General features: G+C 48.4%; 1 protein-coding gene across 10 annotated transcripts in view; it reads right to left on the reverse strand.

The window, feature by feature from the left end:
- Positions 1 to 23,466, reverse strand: part of LOC121550292 (nuclear receptor corepressor 2) — a 119,615-nt gene continuing 96,149 nt past the window's right edge. For 4 of the 10 annotated variants that reach the window (XM_041862496.2, XM_041862495.2, XM_041862494.2 and 1 more), the window contains exons 18-47: positions 21,397 to 21,539; positions 20,601 to 20,739; positions 19,198 to 19,609; positions 17,417 to 17,540; positions 16,767 to 17,016; positions 16,115 to 16,162; positions 15,608 to 15,775; positions 15,111 to 15,247; positions 14,846 to 14,996; positions 14,612 to 14,719; positions 14,357 to 14,460; positions 13,010 to 13,160; positions 12,687 to 12,830; positions 12,494 to 12,571; positions 12,087 to 12,325; positions 11,619 to 11,973; positions 11,195 to 11,434; positions 10,541 to 10,792; positions 10,247 to 10,399; positions 9,920 to 10,144; positions 9,551 to 9,728; positions 8,867 to 9,372; positions 6,110 to 6,249; positions 5,759 to 5,958; positions 5,456 to 5,578; positions 4,956 to 5,098; positions 4,798 to 4,851; positions 3,903 to 4,115; positions 3,459 to 3,635; positions 1 to 3,268 (exon numbers count right to left, since the gene is read on the reverse strand). In XM_041862496.2, coding sequence (XP_041718430.2) covers positions 3,090 to 3,268; positions 3,459 to 3,635; positions 3,903 to 4,115; positions 4,798 to 4,851; positions 4,956 to 5,098; positions 5,456 to 5,578; positions 5,759 to 5,958; positions 6,110 to 6,249; positions 8,867 to 9,372; positions 9,551 to 9,728; positions 9,920 to 10,144; positions 10,247 to 10,399; positions 10,541 to 10,792; positions 11,195 to 11,434; positions 11,619 to 11,973; positions 12,087 to 12,325; positions 12,494 to 12,571; positions 12,687 to 12,830; positions 13,010 to 13,160; positions 14,357 to 14,460; positions 14,612 to 14,719; positions 14,846 to 14,996; positions 15,111 to 15,247; positions 15,608 to 15,775; positions 16,115 to 16,162; positions 16,767 to 17,016; positions 17,417 to 17,540; positions 19,198 to 19,609; positions 20,601 to 20,739; positions 21,397 to 21,539 — 5,534 coding nt within the window. In that variant the 3' untranslated portion in view covers positions 1 to 3,089. The remainder of the gene's footprint in view (positions 3,269 to 3,458; positions 3,636 to 3,902; positions 4,116 to 4,797; positions 4,852 to 4,955; positions 5,099 to 5,455; positions 5,579 to 5,758; positions 5,959 to 6,109; positions 6,250 to 8,866; positions 9,373 to 9,550; positions 9,729 to 9,919; positions 10,145 to 10,246; positions 10,400 to 10,540; positions 10,793 to 11,194; positions 11,435 to 11,618; positions 11,974 to 12,086; positions 12,326 to 12,493; positions 12,572 to 12,686; positions 12,831 to 13,009; positions 13,161 to 14,356; positions 14,461 to 14,611; positions 14,720 to 14,845; positions 14,997 to 15,110; positions 15,248 to 15,607; positions 15,776 to 16,114; positions 16,163 to 16,766; positions 17,017 to 17,416; positions 17,541 to 19,197; positions 19,610 to 20,600; positions 20,740 to 21,396; positions 21,540 to 23,466) is intronic. The other 6 variants (XM_041862493.2, XM_041862500.2, XM_041862498.2 and 3 more) reach the window with 6 other exon arrangements.

Consider the following 23,466-nt stretch of genomic DNA (forward strand, 5'->3'; position numbering starts at 1 on the left):
TAAGTTTCAATGGCAATAAGCTTTTTATTTAAACATTAAGGCAGTGTTTTTTTTATTTTAATTTTTACACTGCTATCCACAAAGCTTGCTGGTGGGCATGTAGAATTAAACAGTGTGAATAGTTTTTTTTGTAAATACCAACCTTGCAGCAAGCCACATAAATATTTACATCTTTTCAGTTCTATATACAATCCTTGCTATTATACAGTGGGTTATAATAATAAAAAAAGAAATCATTATGCACAATATGGTTGAACAATGTCAATGCCATCTCTCCCGCCCACCCTTGGACAATACAGGGATCGTATCGGCCATTCGACTAATTTGTTTTTCGTTCGTTTTGAATCATTCTTTTCATTACAAATGAAACGCTAACTTCTAGCATGGAAAGTGACATGACCGTAATCAAAGCAAGCAGTGTAAGAACAAACAGAAACCAGAGGGAAAAACATAAATCATTAAAATACACATCAGTACATTTAAAACTGATTATTCTAGTTTCCTCTGCTATTTATTTAGCTAACATGTGGATATGGTTGTCTTCCTGTCATGTCAAACTTTACTGTCACCTTGCTCTCCCAATGACCTCATGAATAGTAAATTGAGTAGAGAGGCTGAAACCCTTTTGGAATACAAAGCTGACATTACCTTTGTTTAATTGGGCCCAGTTAAAAACGTATAATTTGAGCTCCACTTTGACTGATTAGATCTAAAACATGACCAGTTTAGGTAGCCAGAGTATAAACTTTATGTAATCCAGTGAAGATTAAGGGGGAGGAGAGCAGAGGCAGTCCAACAACTGTTACACATGTTCATGACTAACTCAACCCGCTCTCAACTAGTGGACTGGTCAGGATAACACACTGGAGTCCCCCTCAACAACAGTCAGTCACACTGAGAAGAGCTGGGCTTCTCTTGCTTCAACACAAGCCATGAACACTGTCATCTACCACATCAATTACAAATAGATGGCCTTTAAAATGGGTAAAAACTTAATCACACATGGTAAATGAACACCAACTGTTGTACTTTTTAAACCTCTGAATCAGGATCATGACAGAATATGTGACAGTTAAGAGCTAAGGCTGTGACAGATTTAGAAAAAATCAATAGAGGGATGTTTCATCTGCTCTTGGTTTCAACATTTCCCTGCATGGACACGTATAACCCTGGCATGAAGAAAAATGATAGGAAAATAAAATTTAAAAAATTGTGCGTCACTTGGTAACTTCAGTACTGTATATGTAAAATAAATGGCACTTAACACTAGACATATCTTATAACTGTACAAAATCGGGTCTAGATAAGAAGGTGCGTCTGGCCTGGCGTGAGGCAGAGCTCCTCTTCCTCTAGACAGTAAAAGGTCAGAGGTCAGACTGTCACAACAGGCAGCTCCTAGAGACATTAGGAGTTCCATCCTAGAGACGGGCTTCCAGCAGGCCAGCTGGGGCTCACACTACAGCCACAGCTAGCACCGCCATGGACCAAGGGGCATAGAAACATGAATGGCTTTTATTTGTCACCTCTTTAATGCAAGCAAATTCCAACTCTGATGATGGGAAATTTGCCCTAAAGCAGCTTTAAGGTTGGTCCACCCACTCAAAGCGGACTAGGTAATGTTTCACTAGAACTGTGATTGTCGCTTGAGTGTCGGAGCACTAAAGAATGTTGGTGGCAAGACCAAATGAAACAAACAGATGTTAAAGGAGGAAGCCTCAACAATAGGATTCTAAGCTCTTCTTCTCGAGTCCATTCTCGCCTGCCCGAAACAGATTCCTAAAAATGCCATTGTGAACAGATTGACAACTAAGTGCTTAACATCCAAAAACATTCTCAACAAACACAGACACGGTTCATATAAAAACAGTGAGAAAGTGTCACTTGTCTCTTAGTGCCATCCATCACACCCACAGACTGCTCTCTCTATTGGATGCCAGGAGACCATATGCCGCCACCATCCTCCAATAACATTTCAAATGTATGATGACATCAGCAATGGACAGCATGTATACCCTGTAAACCCCCGAAGATAGATCATTGCAAATAAGAGATAACTGACACCATAAAAAATTCACCATCAAAAGTACTAAAGGTCTCAGCTCACTTTCAAACACAGGACTGGACTGACTTGATTTAAAAAGGAGAAAATAAAATAACCAACACAGGAAAACAACGTGTTTTTCTCCTCCTGTCCATCATCTGATGCATTCTAATAGCGGTAGAAATGGACAGGCAGTCTGCACTCAGTGTCCACAGTACTGTACAATAGATGGCATGCCTGGCTACATGCCTGTCCGCCTGCCCTCTGCACAGTGCCCTCTGACCCAGTGAACGATTCCACTTCCCTAGCAGACCTCTCCATACAGACCTCTGTGTGGTTCACACTCTGTCCATGGGGTCAATGGCAGAGAGATCGAGCGAGAGTGAGAGTGAGAGAGAGAGACAAGGGAGGGAGCATGCAATCACTGCTGCGCTGATGCATGTCAACTATGGTTGGGTTTGTTGGTCAGAGGGGGCAGCAGGCTACTCCAAGTTGAAGATCCAGGTTGAAGCCCTGTTCATAGAGCCCTGACGGCAGAACAGAGCAGGCTTCCTGTACAAGCAGAGGACACATCCATCCTTGACCAGGGCCAGTGAATCCCTCAGCAGGCCAAATTAAAACACATGAGCATCAGATTATGGGGCCGTAACAAGTCCCTTCCACAAACCATAGAAGACACTAGAACAGTATACAAACAAGCGCATGAGTTGATGTGTCTGTATTGATAAGGCCAGCAAGATGGGGGAAAAAATAAAGTAAAAAACAAGTGATTTGTCCTTTAGAGTAGTCCTGGAGTGAGTGCATACACAGAAACACTAACACACACGGAGCACCAGTGTTTCAGCACACCACCATCGGTGCTTGTGATCTTCAGTCAGCTGTGTGAGATGGGAGGCCCAGAGGTCAGGTCATGTCGCACTCCCTTGCTGGGTGGAGATGGAGCTGTAGAGCGGAATGATGTGTGCGTGTGTGTGTGTCAGGTGTGTGCCTGCAGCAGCAGAGGTGGTTGATAGTTGGCGGGTGCTGTTCTGTTCCATGGCAGGGTCTCTCACTCACTGTCAGACAGGGTCTCATACTGAGAACACAGCAGGGGCTTAGGCTCCTCCTCCCAGGACCGTCCCTGCCCCTGAGCCCCTAACTGGCCTGAGGGGGTGGGGGAGGAGTTCGACACCGGCATGCCACTGGGGAAACGCATGGTCAGGGGGTTACACGGGAAGGTTGTGGGGCCTGCAGGAGGAAGAAGAGCAACAATAAATCCTTGAGTACCCACCATGACGCCATAGGCAGCAGAATGCAGTTCACAGGGTTTAAAGGTGATGGGTTTCTTGTCTTTGATACAGTTGAATATGAGCAGTGAGAGATGAGATGATGATAGAGGTGAGAGGTGCAGTGAGAGGGGGGGGAGAGGCAGCAGTACCTGTGGAGGAGGGCTGGTCCTCCCAGACACGGTTGGTGACGGGCGTGCGGCGGTTGGTATCCCCCTCAGAGTGGACAGATGACACAGAGGAGGGCCTCTCCCCCACTGACAGGCCCGGCCCGGGGGATTTGGCCTTGCGCCCGTTAGAACGCCCGCTGCCCTTTGGCTTCCCCCCACCTGCAAGCAGAGAGAGGGAACACAGCACAGCCCTGTGGTTTAGTGGCCAGTTCTATTCACATTTATCTACCATACATCAATTGAGAGAAACCAGTCTAGCAAAGCTTAATGAATTAATAATTGACTTGATTTGTTACACATTACTGTTTCATAAATGGAAATACTGAGCCTTCTGAACACCAGTACATTCAATCCAAACAACAGCCCTGCCCTGTGACTCGGAGTGGAGGCTTATGACAGAGGGAGATTTATGAGGTAATATCACACCTTGCAGTGAGTAAGAGTCCTCCGTCCGTCCATCAGCGGGGAGCATAGCGGCAGGCACACTGGCAACCATGGGGTTAATAGCATTGGAGGAGGGAGGGCGCTCCTCGGCCTGGTCATCATACTTGCCCATCAGGGCCTTTCTGATAATGGCCTCCAGGCCTATGGTGTTACCGGACACCTCAGGAGCCGGGTGGCTGCGTATACTCACAGGTCCTGAGAGGCAAGAGGTGGCAAGGGGAAGTTAGAGGGCATTGAGTGAGTAGTGGGAGAGAGCGCGACAGAGAAACATAGATAAATAGAGGAAATTGTAAAATAGAAGATAAATGGAAAAGGGCCAACATGAGAATGAGGAGTGAGGGAGAGAAAAGGAAGGTGGGGACGAGAGAAAGAGAGTGGAACAGCAGAGAGGGGAAGAATAAACCAGTCAGCACATCCTCAGAGAGAGACATGTTGGTTTGCGCTGACGCAGGTTTCAGTCTGTCAGTGGGCATTATGTAGGTTAGGAGTCTCCAGAGGATAGCCACAGGAGGGCGAGGTGGGGGTGATGTACTCTAAATAACATCCAGGATGTAGCTACTGCTCTCTCCAGTCTCCTGTGAGTAGCCTAGCTGATGCACATGCTCTGTAGCCGCAGCCAAAAGCCTAGTTGTGTCAGCTAGGGGCTCATCAGGGGAACGTGGTCGTATGTATACAAACTGGAGGAGAACCTCTCTACTGTACCATACTGATCTATACCACAACAGAGTCACATTACAGCATATCTAGCTAACAGTCTACCAAGCAGAAACATTACTACTCTAAGCACGTTATACAACAACATTGTGGTTGAGAGTAACAATAATCCCCCTCAAACCACTAATATCCCACGACAATTCCTTGAAATCCTGTATCTTACCTGCAGTGGTAGAGGCAGGCATGTTGAAAATCTCTGTTCCTGGCTGACCAGGATCTGGATGTGGAAACAGAGTATTTTTAGAGCCTAGTCTCTTTGTCAATGACTACAGTATCTACAGTACCAATGCTGTATGTGGTCACTGTTGTGGTGGGACTCACTGAAGTCGGCGTCACTGCCGACCACGGTCATCTTCTTGATCATCTCCTGTTTCTTGGACTTGACGATGGCCGAGGTGCTCTCAGTGAGCTTGCTGAAGAAGGCTGGGGGCTGGGAGGTGCTGGGAGGGGAGCGAGAGCCCATGCTGTGGGGAGACGACCACATCTAGTTGCAGGTAGCTTAGTGGGTAAGAGCGTTGTGCCAGTAACCGAAAGGTCGCTGGTTCTAATCCCCGAGCCGACTAGGTGAAAAAATCTGTCGATGTGCCCTTGAGCAAGGCACTTAACCCTAATTGCTCCTGTAAGTCGCTCTGGATAAGAGCGTCTGCTAAATGACTAAAAATGTAAATGTAAAATCTAGTTAGCGTCCGGACAACTACTGTACTACTGCTTCATACACTATGGCTATTACCCTCCCTTTTTTACCAAGAGTAGTCCAGAGAATGTGGTAACAATGATTTCTAGCTGTGTGAGGAAGGATGGGAGGTAGGGTGAGACCTTACCCCTGCTCGTTGGGGTAGGAGGCCCCTTGTGTCTCTGGTTCAGACATGGCTCCTGCAGGGGACACAGGCTCAATGCCGTCTGTAGACATATTGACAGGTGACACCTTGGGCTGAGGAGGGGACCTGGGAACACACACACACACACTAATGAGCCACTGTCATCTAAACAATATTCAATATCAATTCATGTCAGTATTATTCGGTATCTGCATTTCCACATAGGATGAAACGTAGTACATAGAATGCGACACCCATAGGAAGATACAGAGTGGTACTGTATACAGTAGAAAATCTGGGCCTTACCTGTCTCGGGGACGATCCCCTCCGGCTCCCTCTGGAGTGTAGCGAGGCCCCTGGCTGGGCTCCTGGGAGGCAGGTGGGGCCTGGGGGGCGCTGGGGGGCCGGGTCAGGTCCAGGACAGAGTTGTTGTGGTAGGACTGCTGCATAGGGACCTGCTGCTGGGCCTGCTGGCTCTGCCGGGTGTAGTCCTTGGTGATCACCTCCTGTTCCCCACACACATCACAGACACATGTTATCTGCTTTTCATTCCTACAGACTTTGAGAAGAACTGTACGTGAAATCATCTTTAAGATGGTAAATGCAACACTGATATAATATAGTCAAATATATTCCTGTAGTTGTGTGGGGGCTTACACTGATGTGCTGGGCCAGGGTGACCACCCTCTGGCTGCCTTTGACCAGGGGGGACTGGGGCTGCTGGCCCGGGGACAGCCTCTCCTCAGAGGGAGGCCGGTACAGAACGTGCTGCTCCATGGGCATCATCTTCTGTTGAACTGAGGGGTCAGGAAACAGCCCAACACACACACACACACACACACGGTGGTGCCCACAAGAGCACACACACACATTATGCAGCACCACCATGTACACACAGAGGAGGGGACAAAGAAGGCGAAAATTCAGTTGCTTGGGTCAGTTTGAATCGAGGCAGCTTACAGGCAGTCTAGAACTACAGTGTACTAGTATTCTCTGTTTCTAAAGTTGAAAAACTGACGAGAGCTTGTTGTAAAATTATAGAATAAACAAACGTTTTTTTTTTTTTTAAAGTCCATTATGTGCACAGCAGACGGTGTGCTCGATAAACATTGCATAAGTGACATCTGCTATGCATAAGAGCTCAACGGTTGTTTCCTGCTACAGAAATCCTCTGTCTCTACAAAGTGTTGTCAGCCAGTGTAGTGCGTTGGATGTGACAAGCTACTTCAGAACACTACGGACTTATTTATATACTGCACTCTCCTCAAAGGAGAGATGCACAAATCACTGACAAGCTTTGCGGTAACATAAAATTATATATATATATATATATCATGTATGTGTGTGTGTGTGTGTGTGTGTATATATACACTATCAGTCAAAAGTTTGGACACACCTTATTTGTACTATTTTCTACATTGTAGAATAATAGTGAAGACATCAAAACTATGAAATAACACATGGAATCATGTAGTAACCAAAATAGCCACCCTTTGCCTTGATGACAGCTTTGCACACTCTTGGCATTCTCTCAACCAGCTTCATGAGGTAGTCACCTGGAATGCATTTAAATTACAGGTGTGCCTTCTTAAAAGTGATGGAATGCTTCATCAGATGACCTGGCCTCCACAATCCCTCGACCTCAACCCAATTGAGATGGTTTGGGATGAGTCGGACCGCAGAGTGAAGAAAAAGCAGCCAAAAAGTGCTCAGCATATGTGGGAACTCCTTCAAGACTGTTGGAAAAGCATTCCAGGTGAAGCTGGTTGAGAGAATGCCTAGAGTGTGCAAAGCTGTCATCAAGGCAAAGGGTGGCTATTTGAAGAATCTCAAATATAAAATATCCTTTGATTTGTTTAACACTTTTTTGGTTACTACATGATATTTCATAGTTTTGATGTCTTCACTATTATTCTACAATGTAGAAAATAGTAAAAATAAAGAAAAACCCTTGAATGAGTATGTGTGTCCAAACTTTTGACTGGTACTGTATATATACACACACACATCTCTCACAATATGTTATACCACACTTGGCATGCACACACTTGCCCTATAGGCATGTCATAAATATTGATGAGGCACATAGCTTTACAAGTGGAAAAACAAGAAAATAATAGCACATTTCTAATGATGGAAAAGTCTCAGAGGTTTTGTTGAGAGGTATGCATTGAGACGGTTTGCATGTGGAAAAATCAGCATAAATTACAGTGAGGCGTAATAAGGACATGCAGAGATTTGGGGGCCAGAAGCTACAGCACCCGCCTCCCCCTGGATCATTTTATGGGTCTCTCCACCACCCGTTACGCCCTCTCCCTGCCCCCCACCTCCACCCCCCTCCAGAGGAAGATCAACGCTGTCTGGATTCCCAGGGAGGTTGTTTGTGTGTATGGTGGCTGGTGTGGCTTTAGGCTCGTGATGCACCCTGGCAGGTTCGCCTGGCCGTTTCCTACTACATGACACACTGGTTTATATTGATAGAGACCGACTGTCACACACACAACCTAAGCTTTCTCTTTTATCATTTAGGTAATCTAGCTAGCAATATCTTGCCTTATTTCTTGCACATTTTAGGTTTTGGGAGGTGAGTATCTGTAAGGAAGGTGTCATTACTAACTATTAATCAAATACTTACCGAATTACTATAATCCTCATAAGCATTCTACCAACATTACATCGATAGATTTATAACGACGCTACTTGATTTAGTTTCTAATATGGAACTCTCGAATACTACCGGTGAACTAAGTCTGCAATATGAGGGGGGAGGGGTGACACATGGTAAAGACAGCCACATCCTCAATAAAAAGGAAATTAAAATAAGCAGCAATGAATGTTACGCTTAAATTTTCCAACCACTGAGCCATCTATGAATGATACCTTAAAAGGGCACCTAGGATCTTTCTCTTCCAGGAAATACCAATTGGGTTGTGTATTTGTACCATAATAATGGTCAATACATAGTCATTTAATAAAAATACATAGTCATTTAATAATAAAAATGAGCTGGGTAATTTGATTTATCCAGCTCGTAAACTGCTTTCATCTCCTTAATATTCGGTCCAAGTCAGCTCCAGTTTCGACTTCTTCTCAATGTCAAAACGTGTTAAATAATAATTAGATGGTCACGTTTGGATCTTTTATATATATATATATATATATATATATATATATATATATATATATATATATATATATATATATATATATATATATATATATATATATATATAATTCTATCTACATTACGAAAAAAAATGCAAAAATAGTATAGCGTAAAAAAAACAACAACATAATGTCAAAATAATTTGGACTGATTTGATAATGCCCAACCACCACAGCGTGCAATAGGCCACAGACGGACGGGGGGAGGGTCTGGGTGATGAGGGGACCCTGGGATCCAGAGCGTCTTACCATCACAGGCGCTGTTGGCCACGAGCGAGCCCGTCTCTGGCATTCCCGTTTCACAAGAAATTTGACGCATGATAATCGCGTTTATGAAGTTGGCCGCAGTCATGGTGGTCTTACCGAGTGCTCGGAGCTCTTGTTCCTGAACGGACATCGGTTTGTTTTGAGTCTTTTCCCTACTAGGCGTGCCACTTTCTCCGCGGCCAGCAGGGTTATCTGACTGGGGGGGCAGCAGGTGAGGGGGTCGCCCTGAGTGGTGAGAGGCTGCAGAGCCCTGGGGGTAGGGGCCGGGGTAACCCCCTTGGTTAGGGCTGGCCAGCTTGGGGTCAGATTTGCTGGAGGATATAGACGGCCCATGTTGGTCTTGGGTGTGTTTGGGAAGGCCTCCCCTACTCTTGCCCCCATCCCGGCACATTTCCTTGGAGTCCATGCTTGGTGGGTAGCCCTCAGGTGGCACCCCGGTCCTCTGGAGGTGGCCGTAGCCTGGGTAGCGATTTGAGCCTGGCATGGACCTGTGAGAGGAAAACAAAATCACTAAAACAGTCAGTAAACAAGCCAACCACAGATGAACCCTCACTACAGTCTGCACATCATATTTAGAATAACCACAGAAGAAGAAGTGAACCAAGGCACATGCAGTCGGAGATACTTAGCCATTTATCCAACCATGCATGTCACTGTGCAGGTTACCTTAGCACAGAGGGGTTGTTGTGGTCGCTGACAGGCAGACTCTTGCCCCCAGTGTTGTGCAGGACGCTGGGCCTCTGCTGGACACTGTCCTGGGTGCGAGGGGACACCGGGGAGTGCTGGTGGCCATAGCCGGAGTGGGAGGAGGGCCGGACACTACCGCCTGAGCTGTGCTCTGTGCCTGAGGGAGGAAACAGATATAATACATTACACACTGCACATAGCTCATATCATCTTTCATCTCATAGAACAACAGCATAGACATCCAACACAGACAATGTGCAGTAAATGCTCTACTATCTAACATAATAGCTTAATAACGTAATAGCAGAAAAACAGACAGGCAGTGAGTGTGTCTATATCTGTACACACCTGGTCTCCAGATGGGGGCATGTTCCACGTTGCCGTGAGAGATACCCTTCTCTCTGTCCCTGTCCCGCTCTCTCTCCCGCTCTCTCTCTCTATCCCGCTGTCTCTCGCGATCCCTCTCTCTCTCCTGTTCCCTGTCCCTCTCGCGGTCTCTCTCCCGGTCTCTTTCTCGCTCGCGGTCAGCAGACGACAGCGTGCCGTGCTGCTTGCTCATGTGTTGGGGCCCAACTACACAGCATAGGAGAGAGACAAACAAAACACAGATGAGTCCATCACACAGCAACCCATAAACACAGAACGCTGGCTGGTGTGTAGAGTCCAGTCCAGTACCTGGTGAGATGGGAGAGGTGGTGTAGGGCTGGCTGGTGAAGGCTCCTTGGCCCCCAGGGATGTAGGTGATGCGGTCCATTGGGGAGCCGGAAGACCCTGCAGAGGGAGGGACCAGGACAGGTAAGTGTGGCACCTGAGACAGATCGATGATCCCTGGGGACAAGAAGGAACAAAAACACTAGTCAAAACTACAGACTGCGCTACAGCTGGTCCAGCTAGGCTACTTTTTGTGTGTGTTTGTGTGTGTGTGTGTGTGTGTGTGTGTGTTTGCACTATGACCAGAGTGAGGCTCACCACGTGGGGCAGCAGAGTAGGGCAGTTGGAGGGGCTGGTCCCGTGGCGAGAGCCCCCTCAGCAGGTCTGAGCGCTGGGCAGCCATGGCGGCGGCTGCAGGCCACTGGTGCATCTGCTGGGAGGTGATGTAGTCGTTGAGCAGCGTCTGGCGGTTCTCCAGGGCCGCCGTGTCGGGGAAGCCCCGGATCAGGTAGGGGTAGGGGTGGGGGTAGCCAGGGTTAGGGGCCAGGTGGCGAGGCAGGTAGTAGGCCGCTAAATGGGGAGGAAGACAAAGAGATCATATAAAGCCATCATATAGTCACATACACCCTTCCCCCAACCACACCCTTCCCCCAACCACACCCTTCCCCCAACCACACCCTTCCAACAACCACATCCTTCCCCCAACCACACCCTTCCAACAACCACATCCTTCCCCCAACCACACCCTTCCCCCAACCACACCCTTCCCCCAACCACACCCTTCCCCCAACCACACCCTTCCCCCAACCACACCCTTCCCCCAACCACACCCTTCCCCCAACCACATCCTTCCCCCAACCACACCCTTCCCCCAACCACACCCTTCCAACAGACAGAAAGAGTTATTGAAGGAGCTCCTATGTATTGAACTGTACAGTGGACACGAGAATGGTCCAGTCGTCTACTATGTACCTGGGTCGATGGGGATCCCCTGACGCAGGGCAGCAGGGTCAAAGGCCAGGGGGATCTGACCTCGGTACACGTCGGCCCCTAGACCCTGCAGCAGACGCTCGTACGACGCCAGGGACGCTTGTTGTTGGGCCTGTTGTTGGGCCTGCTGCTCGGCAACACACGGCAGGGGTGACTTGCCGGAGCTCATCTCCCTAGGGGTGGGTGTGGACTTCCGCTCCTGAGGCTGGTTCTTATTGGAGCCTGGACCACACAGAGAGGAGAGATGGGAGAGAGAAGGATGCTTTAGAACACACACACTGTGGGCTTCACATTAGGTATTTTCACACAGGGGAGATCATTTCAACCCAGGGCGAAAAACAATCAATGCATCACAATCAGACAGATTCTATGACAGTGTACATTCAGGTGTCAGTATGTGACATACCTTCATGCTGCCGCTGGCCTGACTCTCTGGACAGTGGGGATCCTCTGTGAGAAGGCCCAGGGTAGGGAGCCCTCATGCCGCCCTTGTGTTCCTCGTAGCCCACAGGGCTGTGGTGGGCCTTGCCACCCTGTTCACCCCCCATGGCCAGGGGCGAGGAGCGGGCCATGGAGCTGGCCGTGCTGACCACAGCGCTGGGACGGCCCTTTGGACCTTCGTCGTAGCGGACCCGCTGCTCAGGCCCCCGCATCTCCAGGTGAGGGGGCATGCCATAGTGGGAGCGCGGGGAGCTGGCGATGATGGAGCGAACGTCATGCCCCTTCCTTGAGCCACCCTGCTCCTGCTTCATAGGAGTGCCCTGAAAAAAGGAAACACTGAATATCTCTACCAACAGTGACTTTTCTTGCTTTTATTTCTCTGAGGGAATGTGCACTGACGCACAGCGCATCTACAGTGTGGCATTCCACTCACCTGTGCTATGATGCCCTCTTTGCCAGCCTTGGCCATCATCATGCCTTCGGGCATCTGTCGGAGCTCCTCTCTGGGGATGAGGTGGATGGATCGGCCCCCCTCCTTCACGGTGGGCACCTCTCGGCCCTTCATGGGGTCAGCCATCAGGCCAGGCCCTCGGGGCGGGGAGCCCTCTCTCTTCATCTGCTTGGCCTCCCGCCTCATGTAGCCATCCTGGGGGTCCAGGTGACGGGGGATACCTGGGGGGGAGAGGAGGAGGGGTAGAACACAAACACACAGGAGTTAAAATTTGAAGTCACACTGGAACTTTATTGACACTGAACTTCTCTTGAGCGATTGTACAACTAGGCGAGGTGACCATACCCTGATGCAGTATATGGAATAAAATAGAGTGTCCATTTGCTTACCCTGTGAAATGGAACCACGGATGTGGTGGGTCGGGTGTGGGCTGTCTCTCTCATGGGGCATGGCTCTACCTATCAGACCTGAAGTATGTACGGGAGTGAAGAAAGAGTAGCATTTGTTACGTCATTGTAGTACTCTAGTCTATGTAAAGTACATACTAGAGCTGTTAAGAGGGTAGTGGACTCCTCAACTTACCCTCACAGTTGGCTGCAGACAGAGAGTCCCTTGTGGGCAGCCCTCTGGAGATCCCTCCCTCCATGACATCATAGGGGCGCTTCAACCCCAAGATCTCCCCAGGCTGGCCCCGGCCGTCCTCTTTAGGGTTCTGAGAGGGTAGGCCTGAGGAGAACACGCCACAAACAACAGTCAACAGAGGAACAAGGAAATTCCACAGAGAAATTCCAAGGATCAGAGGGCATTGAGAGGTGGCTTTAACTCTTCAAGACTAAAAGCGATGCCTCTGTTCCTGTTGTTATGTAAGTGAAATAGCAGTGTTTCTAGAAGGATAGAGTACTGACGGTCATAGGTGAGGATGTGTCCGCTGATGCCCTCATAGACCACATGTCCTTTGGACAGGGCCTCGTCCCGCTCCCTCTCTGCCCTGCTGGGGCTGTCCTCCGTGATCAGACGGGTTATGGTCCCCTTGTACAGCACGTCTGCCGGGGTGCCCTGTGGAGGGAGGGACACAACAGTCAATCATCCCACAAGATACAGCAGATATCAGTTTAACCATTTAATTGCTTGTTGTTGTAAGATGCATATTTGTCCTGAATGTTCTTTTTTATTGTGACAGCTCTGATGATTAAGATCATATGGAGCGTACATCGCGCACTGGTGCCAATCGGAGAATTGTATGAAAATGTTAGTTATGATTCAACCACTACAGAGCTCTATGTCCCTACTGCTGTTGCAACAAAGCCCACACACTAAACAAATTGAATTGCTCACTACTATCCCAGCGGAAGCGTAGTCACATAAGAATAAAATGTGTGTCTCAGACAATAACCCCCACACACACTCTGCAGTGCTAACACCAGGTGTCCCTCCAAGCTACCTTAAAATGAATGCACTAACTGTAAGTCGCTCCGCTAAATGACGGGAATAGTGACGGTCAGGGGCCAGACAATAAGTGTAGGGGTGTGTGGGGGGGGGCCTTGACACACACAAACACCCTTCCTATCTCCCTTATCTACCCTCCCTAATCTACCCTCAGCATCCAATGTCATCAAGGGAGATGCGAGAGACTTACGCACCCGATGCCACAAAGCTTATCTGTACACACACACACCTCATTGACAGATAGGCTTTCGCTCTGCCTAGCTGTCTGCTAGACAAACAAAGAAGGAGCCGTGTGACATCCCCACACACTCTGATTATGTACGACCTCTCACCTTTCCCTCAGTTATCTATCTGGGCATATATAATCTCATCCCATTTCCAGGCCAGTTGGCTGAGGGAGATATTACATCAGGCTGAGGTCTGTGCGTATCAGTGACGGGGCTTAGCGAGTGGAGAGAGTAAACAGATAAATCAAGTAGGGAACAGACGTGGTACAGTGTGTACCTGTTGCTAGGGCGACAGGGAGCAGTCAGAGCCACAGTTATGTCACACCAGTCAGGATCAGCAGGGAGATCCTGCCTGCCGGTTGCCCCAGCCCCAGCCTTTACCCTGCCTGAGCTTGACTAACTTTCCAGCCTGGGCTCATGACCTCTCAACACGCCTGTGTCGTTGTCCTTGTTTAATTTGGAGACGTACAATAAACAGTCCAGTGAGACTTTTAGGTCAAAGCTGATAAAGTCATAATAATAAGTACGCCCAGTTAGCAGAAGCACATTGTAGTGTTGAGGTCAGTGTGTTGCTCTTACCTGGGTGATGGAGCCTCCTCGGTAGGAGATGGGGGAGTCCTGGTGCACTCTGGTCCCTGGGATGCCCTTGGTGATGCTGCCCCCCTGCACCGCTGGCATGGACCCTGCAAATTCAACACATCCAGGAGAACAGAGTCAGGGCTTTACACTGTCATGGAGGTCTGTTTATGCACCAATAACAGAGAAGAGAATCAGTATAAGCAGAGAACAGTGTACCAACAGAGGGGTGTGTAGTGTATCTAGCTGTGAACTCACCACGTCCAGCGTTGGTGTCGTGGGGCGCCCCCTGCGTGGACAGGTTCTCTGCCTGGGAGGACGAGCACCGCGGGGACAGCTGCTCCTGCTTCACCACAGGGTAGGGACCTGGTGTGTGCGAGTCAGAGAGGGACAGCGTGAGACAAGAGCAGAGAGGAGAGAGAGTGTCAGTGCAGAACGCCCAGGACACCCACACTGAGAATGGAAGGTTAGGACAAGAAGAGGGCAACTCACCAGCAAACCAAGGCTGGGAATGCTGCACCCACTCCAGACACTTGGACTCACCCACTTTCCTCTGATCCATCCAGGACAAACCCATCTGTGCAGGGGGCATCTTCCCGTGGTCCATCCCATGAGCCGGGCTATGCAGCTGCACTGGGGTGCCCTGCGAACCACACAACAACAACAGTGAGCATGGTGCATGGCAACACTCAATTCACTTTCCCAATAACTTCTAATGGGTGCCATGGTTCTCTGGAGTAACGTTAGTGTATTGTACCTGTGTGATAGACCCCCCTGGCTTGTTGGAGGAGATGAGAGGGGGTGGCTCTGGCATGTGGAGGGGGCGCACTGCTGCCAACCTGGCGCCATCCTGCTGCAGACCAGGGGGCCCAGAGTGGCCAACCTGCTGGAAAGCTGAGATCACAGAGAGACAGATTCTTTTATATGGATACACATCTAGACAGGGCAGGATAGGAAAGGAGAGTAAGAGAGGGTTGGCTAAGGATAGCACAAAGCAAGGAGGCATAACAGTGAAATGGGAGCTGACATGAACTACAGGGGATGATGGGCCTGATGATGGGGAAATAGCAGGGATGAGAGTTTGACTCAAGGGAATAATATTTTAATATTATAACAATATTATTACTTTTATTTAAAATCAGGGTAGCCCATTGAGACCAGGGTTTCATTTTCAATGGTGCCCTGAAGACAATAAATTCAAAAAGTATGATAGGGGAGCCCTGGGGGTTAGAGAGGGGTTGTAGTGGGACTCACAGGAGTTATAGTGAAGCAGGTGCTGGTCGTGGCTGAGCTTGGCCATGTCTCGAGGGGACATTGGGTAGGGGGACATGACAGGCCGGCCCAGGGTAGTGGCCCTCAGGTCCTCTGGCCCCACCGCCTGCTTCTTGGGGTCCCCGTGAGGAGAGAAGGCCCGGGATTTATCTGTAAGACGGGACACACAAACACACACTCGGTAAGGGCCAGGATTGGCTAGTTGCTAACACTTTCTGGAAGCCGAGAGCCATCCCTTGGCCAGCACTAGCTTGTTATGCTCCTTCTCATCATCATAGCAAGGAGCGCAGCCAGCCACACATCAACGCTGCTCCACACAGCCATCCCTTGTGTTTAGAGAACAAACACAATGCCAAACCCATTGCTAGTGTTTAGTGTACACACACAGTCAAAAACCGCTAAGGAAGTGAATTTAGCTAGGCGTGTGTTGGTCGAAGGGGTATGAGTTAGGGATAGAGCAGGGTGGGGTGGGGCGGGGTGTGAACCTACGTAATCCGTGAAGTAGAGTCTGCAGCCACCTCTCGTTGCCTTCCAGCTCTGCAGGGACACAGACACACTGCAGCTGATCACATACCCGGTACTCACATCATCACACTCATACATACACTCACACATGTCCATGTGACTCGAATCCCTACACACATGGCTACCTCCTCAGTTTATTGTAATGTGACTCACACAGCACATCATCCCCCTTGCCACTGGGCTGTGTTTTCTCTAGGGTTAATAACAATAGGAGATCCTCCAGTAGTTACATAGCCCCGGTCCCTGGGTTACATCGGCTTGTAAAAGGACCCCAGATGGAAACTCTTCAGTTAATCTTGTGTCAACATCTTCTAAATAAGACTAGGTCTAGCAATTCACAACTCTCAAAGGATATCCAATACAACCCAACACAGATCCCACTGCATGGGGATACCTGACTGAGCCCAAAGATCAATACCAGCAATACACAAAACAGTGTAGAACTGACATAGTCCCCTCAAGTCAACATGTAGCCTAATAATCTAGAGCCACCTGGAGATTATAAACAATAGCACCAAGTACACAATTACAATTTAAATAGGAGGGAGATGTGTTTAGACTGAGCAGAAGGATTAGAGGAGCTGGAGAGAGCGAGAGAGAGGGCTGGTGTTCATACCGTCCTTGTCGCTGGTGGAGGGGCTGCGTGGGCGGATGCGGGGGCTGCTGATGTTGTGGGGGTCTCTGTCTCCCTGTGCTGGGTAGGGGTGCTGTTTGCTGGGCTGACCTGCATGCTGCTGCTGCTTGGCCTCCTGGGAGGACTCTCCGTGGGCCATGGTGATCTGCTGCTGGTAGAGAGCCAGGGCATGGGGGGGCAGCACGGCCTTACCACCCCCACCCCGTGGACCACCCTCCGGCATCTGGGGCATCTGCACACACAAGAGAGAGATGCATGGTGAGCAACTGATACACATTGAATGACCCTGTTCCTCTTATTCTTTTCCTTAATGCCTGGCATCTTATTCCTCCTCTGGGTCAATCTATCCCATCTGCTCCAGATGGCCTGCTTATCTAATACAAATATGTCTTTATCATTTTACCCACCATGTTGTTATCTGTGGAAGCAGCAATATTGTCATTACAGGAGGGATGGCCTTAATACTACAGACAGGGGGTAGAATGACCAGACTGGACTTATCTAAGGATTTATATGTGACCGTATACCTGGCTGGCTCTCATCCGCTCTCCAAGGATGGAGACGACTAAGATGCAGGTTGCAGCCCTGGTGACAGTGTGTAAAGAGACGAGGGGTTAAATGGTAAGACTCACAATAGGGGGGATGGCTGCAGCCCTCTGTTTGAGCTGTTTCAGGTCCATGGGCTTCTGCAGGGGGGAGGAGATGACCCCATCATGAGCATAGTTTAGCAGGCTGGGACGGCTTGGGGACGTCAATCTTGAGAGAGAGAGACAGAGGGAGGGAAGGCAGGGGAGGAGGAGGAAGGAAAGAGAGAGAGAGCGAAGGGGAGGAGCAGGGAGGGAGGAAAGAGGGAGAGAAAGAATGAGGGAGAAAGAGTGAGGAAGAGAGAGAGTGAGAGAGAAAGAATGAGACGGAGAGAGAGGTAACTAGAACACACTTTCCCATTCAGTAGTCTGCCAATGGATGTACCACACATTCCTTAATATGGCCATAGCCAGGCTTCTCTTATTTACTTTTCCCATAAACACGGATTGACCCTGAGCAGAATCTCGCACTATGAAAACACAAAGAGAGCAGAGGTTCTGACTGCGTTTCCGTCCCACATACCCAACCACCCATCCCCTACTCGCAGATCCACACATAGAAACACACACAGATACTCTGGAACACACACGAACACCCCCCCCACACACACACACACACACACACAATGAGAGAAACTGGGGCGCACACACACGCACTCCCTCCCATTGTTTGCTTTGGCATAGAGGGCAACGTTCCCCTAGGCTCTGCCAATACATGCAGTCTGCTGTCATGGAAAAAACTGAACAAATACCCTGCAAATACACTGCAGGACGAATCACCACTCCCGTCAGCCCACATCTTTGACACACACATTGCGTCTGCAGGCACGCACACACTCACACAGAAGCACACACACACACACACATATTAGAACTGGGACAATAAACCAAAAATGATCAACACCGACCGAACTGACCATTTAGAGGACATTTTACTGATATAGATAATGACGGTAAATTGCCTATACTGTAAAAATGTGAAGTTTGAATGTGAAGAGAAATGTGAAATCTGTGAATATAGGCGATTGCTAACGGGACAATTGAGCTACAGCATTCAAACTAGTAGTAGTGGTTTTAAGGGTAATACACTGAACAAAAATATAAACGCAACATGGAAAGTGTTGGTCCCATGTTTCATGAGCTGAAATAAAAGATCCCAGAAATGTTCCATATTCACAAAAAGCTTACTTCTCTCAAATGAGGTGCACAAATTTGTTTACATCCCTGTTAGTGAGCATTTGTCCTTTGCCAAAATAATTCATCCACACGACAGATGTGGCATATCAAGAAGCTGATTAAACAGCATGATCATTACACAGGTGCTCCTTCTGCTGGGGACAATAAAATGCCACTCTAAAATGTGCAGTTTTGTCACACAACAATGCCACAGATGTCTCAAGTTTTGAGGGAGCGTGCAATTGGCATGCTGACTGCAGGAATGTCAACCAGAGCTGTTTCCAGAGAATTGAATGTTCTGAAACAAAGCTGAAAATGTTCCAGCTCTTCCAAGGCCTGCATACTCACTAGACATTTCACCCATTGAGCATGTTTGGGATGCTCTGGATCAATACAACCCCTCCACCCAGCCCCGAGCCCCTACCTGCAACTCCTCCACCCAGCCCCGAGCCCCCACCTGCAACTCCTCCAACCAGCCCTAACCCCCACCTGCAACTCCTCCAACCAGCCCTAACCCCCACCTGCAACTCCTCCAACCAGCCCTAAGCCTCCACCTGCAACCCCTCCACCCAGCCCCGAGACCCCACCTGCGACCCTTCCACCCAGCCCTAAGCCCCCACCTGCAACCCCTACACACAGCCCTGAGCCCCCACCTGTTCTTCTCGGTGTTCTCTGACTCCTCCACCTCGTCAGCGCTGCAGGTGGCGCTAGAGTCACTGTCTGCGTGGGAGCCCGTCTTGGGCTCGTGGTCCCTCTTGGAGCTCTTGGAAGAGCTCTTGCCCTCCTCTGCCTCTGCAGTGGGGGGCTTCCGGTCTCGGTCTGTGGATTCACTGGGCAGCTCCTTGCTACCCTCCCCTGCCTCAGTCTTCACCTCCTGCTTGATGGCTTTGTCCCCATCTCCCGGGGGCTTTTCATCTCCTCCCTGGACCATGTGGGAGCCTGAGGCCTCCTTGTCCTCAGGGTTGGAGCCAGCCTTGGCCCTACCGCCACCCTCCTCTTTAGCCTTGCTGTCCTCAGAGCGCGGAGAGGGCAGGCTCTCTGTGTCCGAGCTGTTATTAGCACCACCTGGTACAGGAGAGAGAGAAGGAGAGACAGAGAGACAGCAAGAGAAAGAGAGAGAGAGCGAGAGCGACAAAGGGAAGACAGCATATCTTTTATGGGCTGCCTGGCTGGGTAGTAACCTACAGTAAATCATGTTACATCCTCTTGTCCTCTTTCACTTCGATCCCTCTCTCCATCTCCCCCTCTCTGGTGCCCCTTCTTTCTCTGAAACCAGATTTATCAAGTGCCACTTTTACACCTAATCAGGTTTCACTGTACAATGAGGGAGAACAGAAAACCAATTGTGATGATGGAGGAAAACCCCTGGGGCTTCCCAGCTCTATTGTGGTAACAGACTATAGGTGATGGTGTATCAACAAACTACTACTGTACATTATTCCCAGGGGTCTATTCTGTTCTCCATGGTTACGAGAATGACGAGCCATAACAGTAAACAGTATTGTGAATTTGGTCTAAAGTGAGTTGACGGTCCATTATCAACCCAGGGTATTTAAATGAGTTGACCAATAATATGAGTTATCAGACAGGGTACAAAATAAGATTATATAATTTACAAAAACTCGGATTTCGCTAGGTAGACCGCTTCTGTAAATCTTTTCTACAGAGCAAACAACTATTTAAATAATGTATCTAATTCATGTCTTAACTATATGCTTCTAATTCCCATACGCCCACGTGGTCAGAACCTCATATTTTGATGATTGAAGTCTTTCTATTCTCAGAATCACATCCAATTCCATGTTCTACACAGACATTCTTGTGATGCTGTTATAAGTCCATATTGCACTTAATTACCTTCAAATTGATTGAAAATGGTTTCATAAACTAGTCTTAACATAAAGTGTACATGGCTGTTTTCTGATCAGTCCATGTGAATGAGTGATTGCGAGTTTGCGTATGCTGACAGTGCTTATAGACGGTTAGTATACTGACAATGGGGTCCCTGTGCTCTCTGACGTTGATTATTGTAGTGTGTGTGTGCGTGTGTTCCTACCTTCTCCATCCTCGGGGGCCTCCTCCTCGTTGCCACTGGCCCCGGAGCCCTCCATCTCCTCTTCCTCGGCAGCAGACGGGGCGCTGGCCTCTTCACTTTGTAGGGCTTTGCCTTTACGCCGCGCCTTACGCTCTCTCTCCTGGGTGAAAACCAACACACACTAAATACCGCAGCCTGGGAAGAACACACTGATAACCACAAGGTAAATGTGCCTACTGCTGTCTGGCACTCAGAGAAACTGCCTGCTTGGTGCTTTACTTAGCTCAGACTATAGGTTCTCTTTCAAGTTGATCATTTAACTCAGGGATGGGCGACTATGATTGGGGTGGGGGCCAGAATAAATTGGAACTCATCATGAGGGGCAGCAGTTGCTCGCGGGTCTCATCCACATTGCGAGCCAAACATTTTAGTGTCCCCCCTCTTGAAAGTGGAGATTAAAAAAAATACATTTTTCAATTCTGAAACCGTGAAATGCTTCTTTACGAGTCCTTTCCCAAATATTCGACGATAACAAGTTTAGATAGCTGGCCGCTAATCTAATTTAGAAATCTAAAACAATTTAGCTGACATGGGCTAATTGACTGACTATCAGTGACTGACATAACAAGAGAAAAACTGCTGATGCCCAACCCAATTTCTAAATTTCACCTTGTATATTCTACTATTCTAACTCATAACAGTTCCCTAAAAATAAAATAAAAATACATTGTATTTTTGGGGGGAAATTGATCCGAGGGCCTTCAAAACGTTGCCATTCCTTGATATAAGTGTTCTAGAATGAAAGACAAGACATTACCGATTTCATTTTATGCTGCTGCAGAATCTCATCCAGTTTCTGCCTTTTCTTGTAGTTGAAGTAGAAGTTCTTGCACTGTGACACAGTTTTGGAGCCCACCATCTTGGCGATGGCCGACCAATTCCTACCATACTGGAGAAGACCTGGAATTAACATGGATGGGGATTAGACTACAGCACAGGCAGACAACCAAAGACTTTCGTTACATAGAATAATAATTTACATCCAATTAATTACATGAAGAATGTCAATAAACATCTGTCCGTCGAGTCCGAGATCTTATCCCTCTCCAGCTCAATTTTGTCAAACTGCATAATCATACCAATCCAAAATGAACAGACAGACACTAATACTCAGCAGTGTGGCTCAGTGCCATGTGCTGTTCTTAGCTGAACCTGTCCTGTCAATCTAACTAATGACATCACTAATTGTCACCACTGGGCTGGGGTCATTCTCTGTCACATTATGTGAAACTTTGAAGTCACCCAGTTCTAGGAAAGACTGGTCCTTTACCCAGTTAACCACATGATAGCGTCTTACACAAGAGTCTGGAAGCCCTGCTGGGCCCAGAGCTGCCTGGGATAGATCAACCTGTCATGGGACACACCACTCCTGCTGCTGCTGGTGTGTGTGTGTGTGTGTGTGTGTGTGTGTGTGTGTGTGTGTGTGTGTGAGAGAGAGATAGAGAGAGACTGTGAGCAAGAAAAAGAGAGAGAGAGAAAGAGCGTGTTCGAGTTGACTGCATCCGTGATGCATTGTGGATAAATTATGACTGACTGATCTACAAATAACAATGAGTAGTTATTTATGATGCAAGGTGATTTGTAGATCAGTCAGTCGGCAGTCACCTGCAACGGCAGCTGCAATGTTGAACAAGCCCAATGTGTGTGTTTCAGAGTCTCCAGTAAGCTAAGGACAGCTCATTAACCGTAGGAGCTGTAAGGAGCTTACACCGCCCACTCGTTTCCTGTGCCAGCCTGACAGCTTCTGGCATGAGGACAGACTCATGGGCCAGGTTGCGGTCCGTTATCAGTGAACATGGACCCAACAACCTCCTGGGACGACAACCTTGGGACGTAGGTTCATAGGTCCCAAGATATCACCTCCAAATGGATGCAGTGGGACAACAATCTAAAAACAACCACACGATAAGTCTTTACAAAACACCCAGCCTGCAGCTCCTATCTCATATCCATCTTTAATTTATTTACCCAACTAAAGGTTACTACAGATTAGATATAGCACCTAAACCACAAGTGTAGCAAATACAGATTACAACACCCTCCGGAAATATGAGCAATAATAACACTTCATGGAATAGAAAGTAGAAAGTGTGAGCATGTTACCATGAGATTACCCATATACACGCAAACATGGCCTCAGTCCAAGTCTTGGCTGTCATATTCCCTCTCAGGACCTTTGTGCGTGTACAACCCGTCAAGTGTTAAAAAATAAACTGGGTATTTCATTTGAAATATTCATTACAGGCATGAAAGGCAGAGCAGGAGAAATGTGAGAGAAGGAGAGAGAGAAAGGGACAGAGCCGGTCGGCCGGGCTCATTTCAAGAGAGAGAGGAACACGTGATTAACATCTATTAACCTTTTACAGCCTTCTCCTGAGGGGGAGGGAGACAGCCCAGAGCATACAAGTCCAGCCAGACACCCTGCTACGTGTCACACCACACACACATACTCACATACATGCACACACTTTGCTCTACCCTGTGAACCTGAAGCAATAACACTGCAATTCATTCACTGAAAGTCAAGGGTCACTTTGTTACGACTCCCTCTCACAGATCCAGTCCATTCAGTTTAACCAGAGCACAGGAACAATCCCAAGCAGCTCTAGATCCATTAGCCTCCGGTCCCGGCCGGTGGAGCAACACATAAGATTAAGCAGTATCCCAATAATCAGCTGCTGCTCAACTAGAGCAGGTGGCAAACTCCCTCAACCAATCATGACCATCCATTTCCTTAAACTCCTCCCACCTACGGCCCAATCAACACCTAGCCTGGGCCGGGGAGTGAGTGTCCCCATTCTCACGTGCCTGTCACTCCAACCGTCCC

This window comes from Coregonus clupeaformis, chromosome 18 (genome assembly GCF_020615455.1).
Source record: "Coregonus clupeaformis isolate EN_2021a chromosome 18, ASM2061545v1, whole genome shotgun sequence".
NCBI lineage: Eukaryota > Metazoa > Chordata > Actinopteri > Salmoniformes > Salmonidae > Coregonus > Coregonus clupeaformis.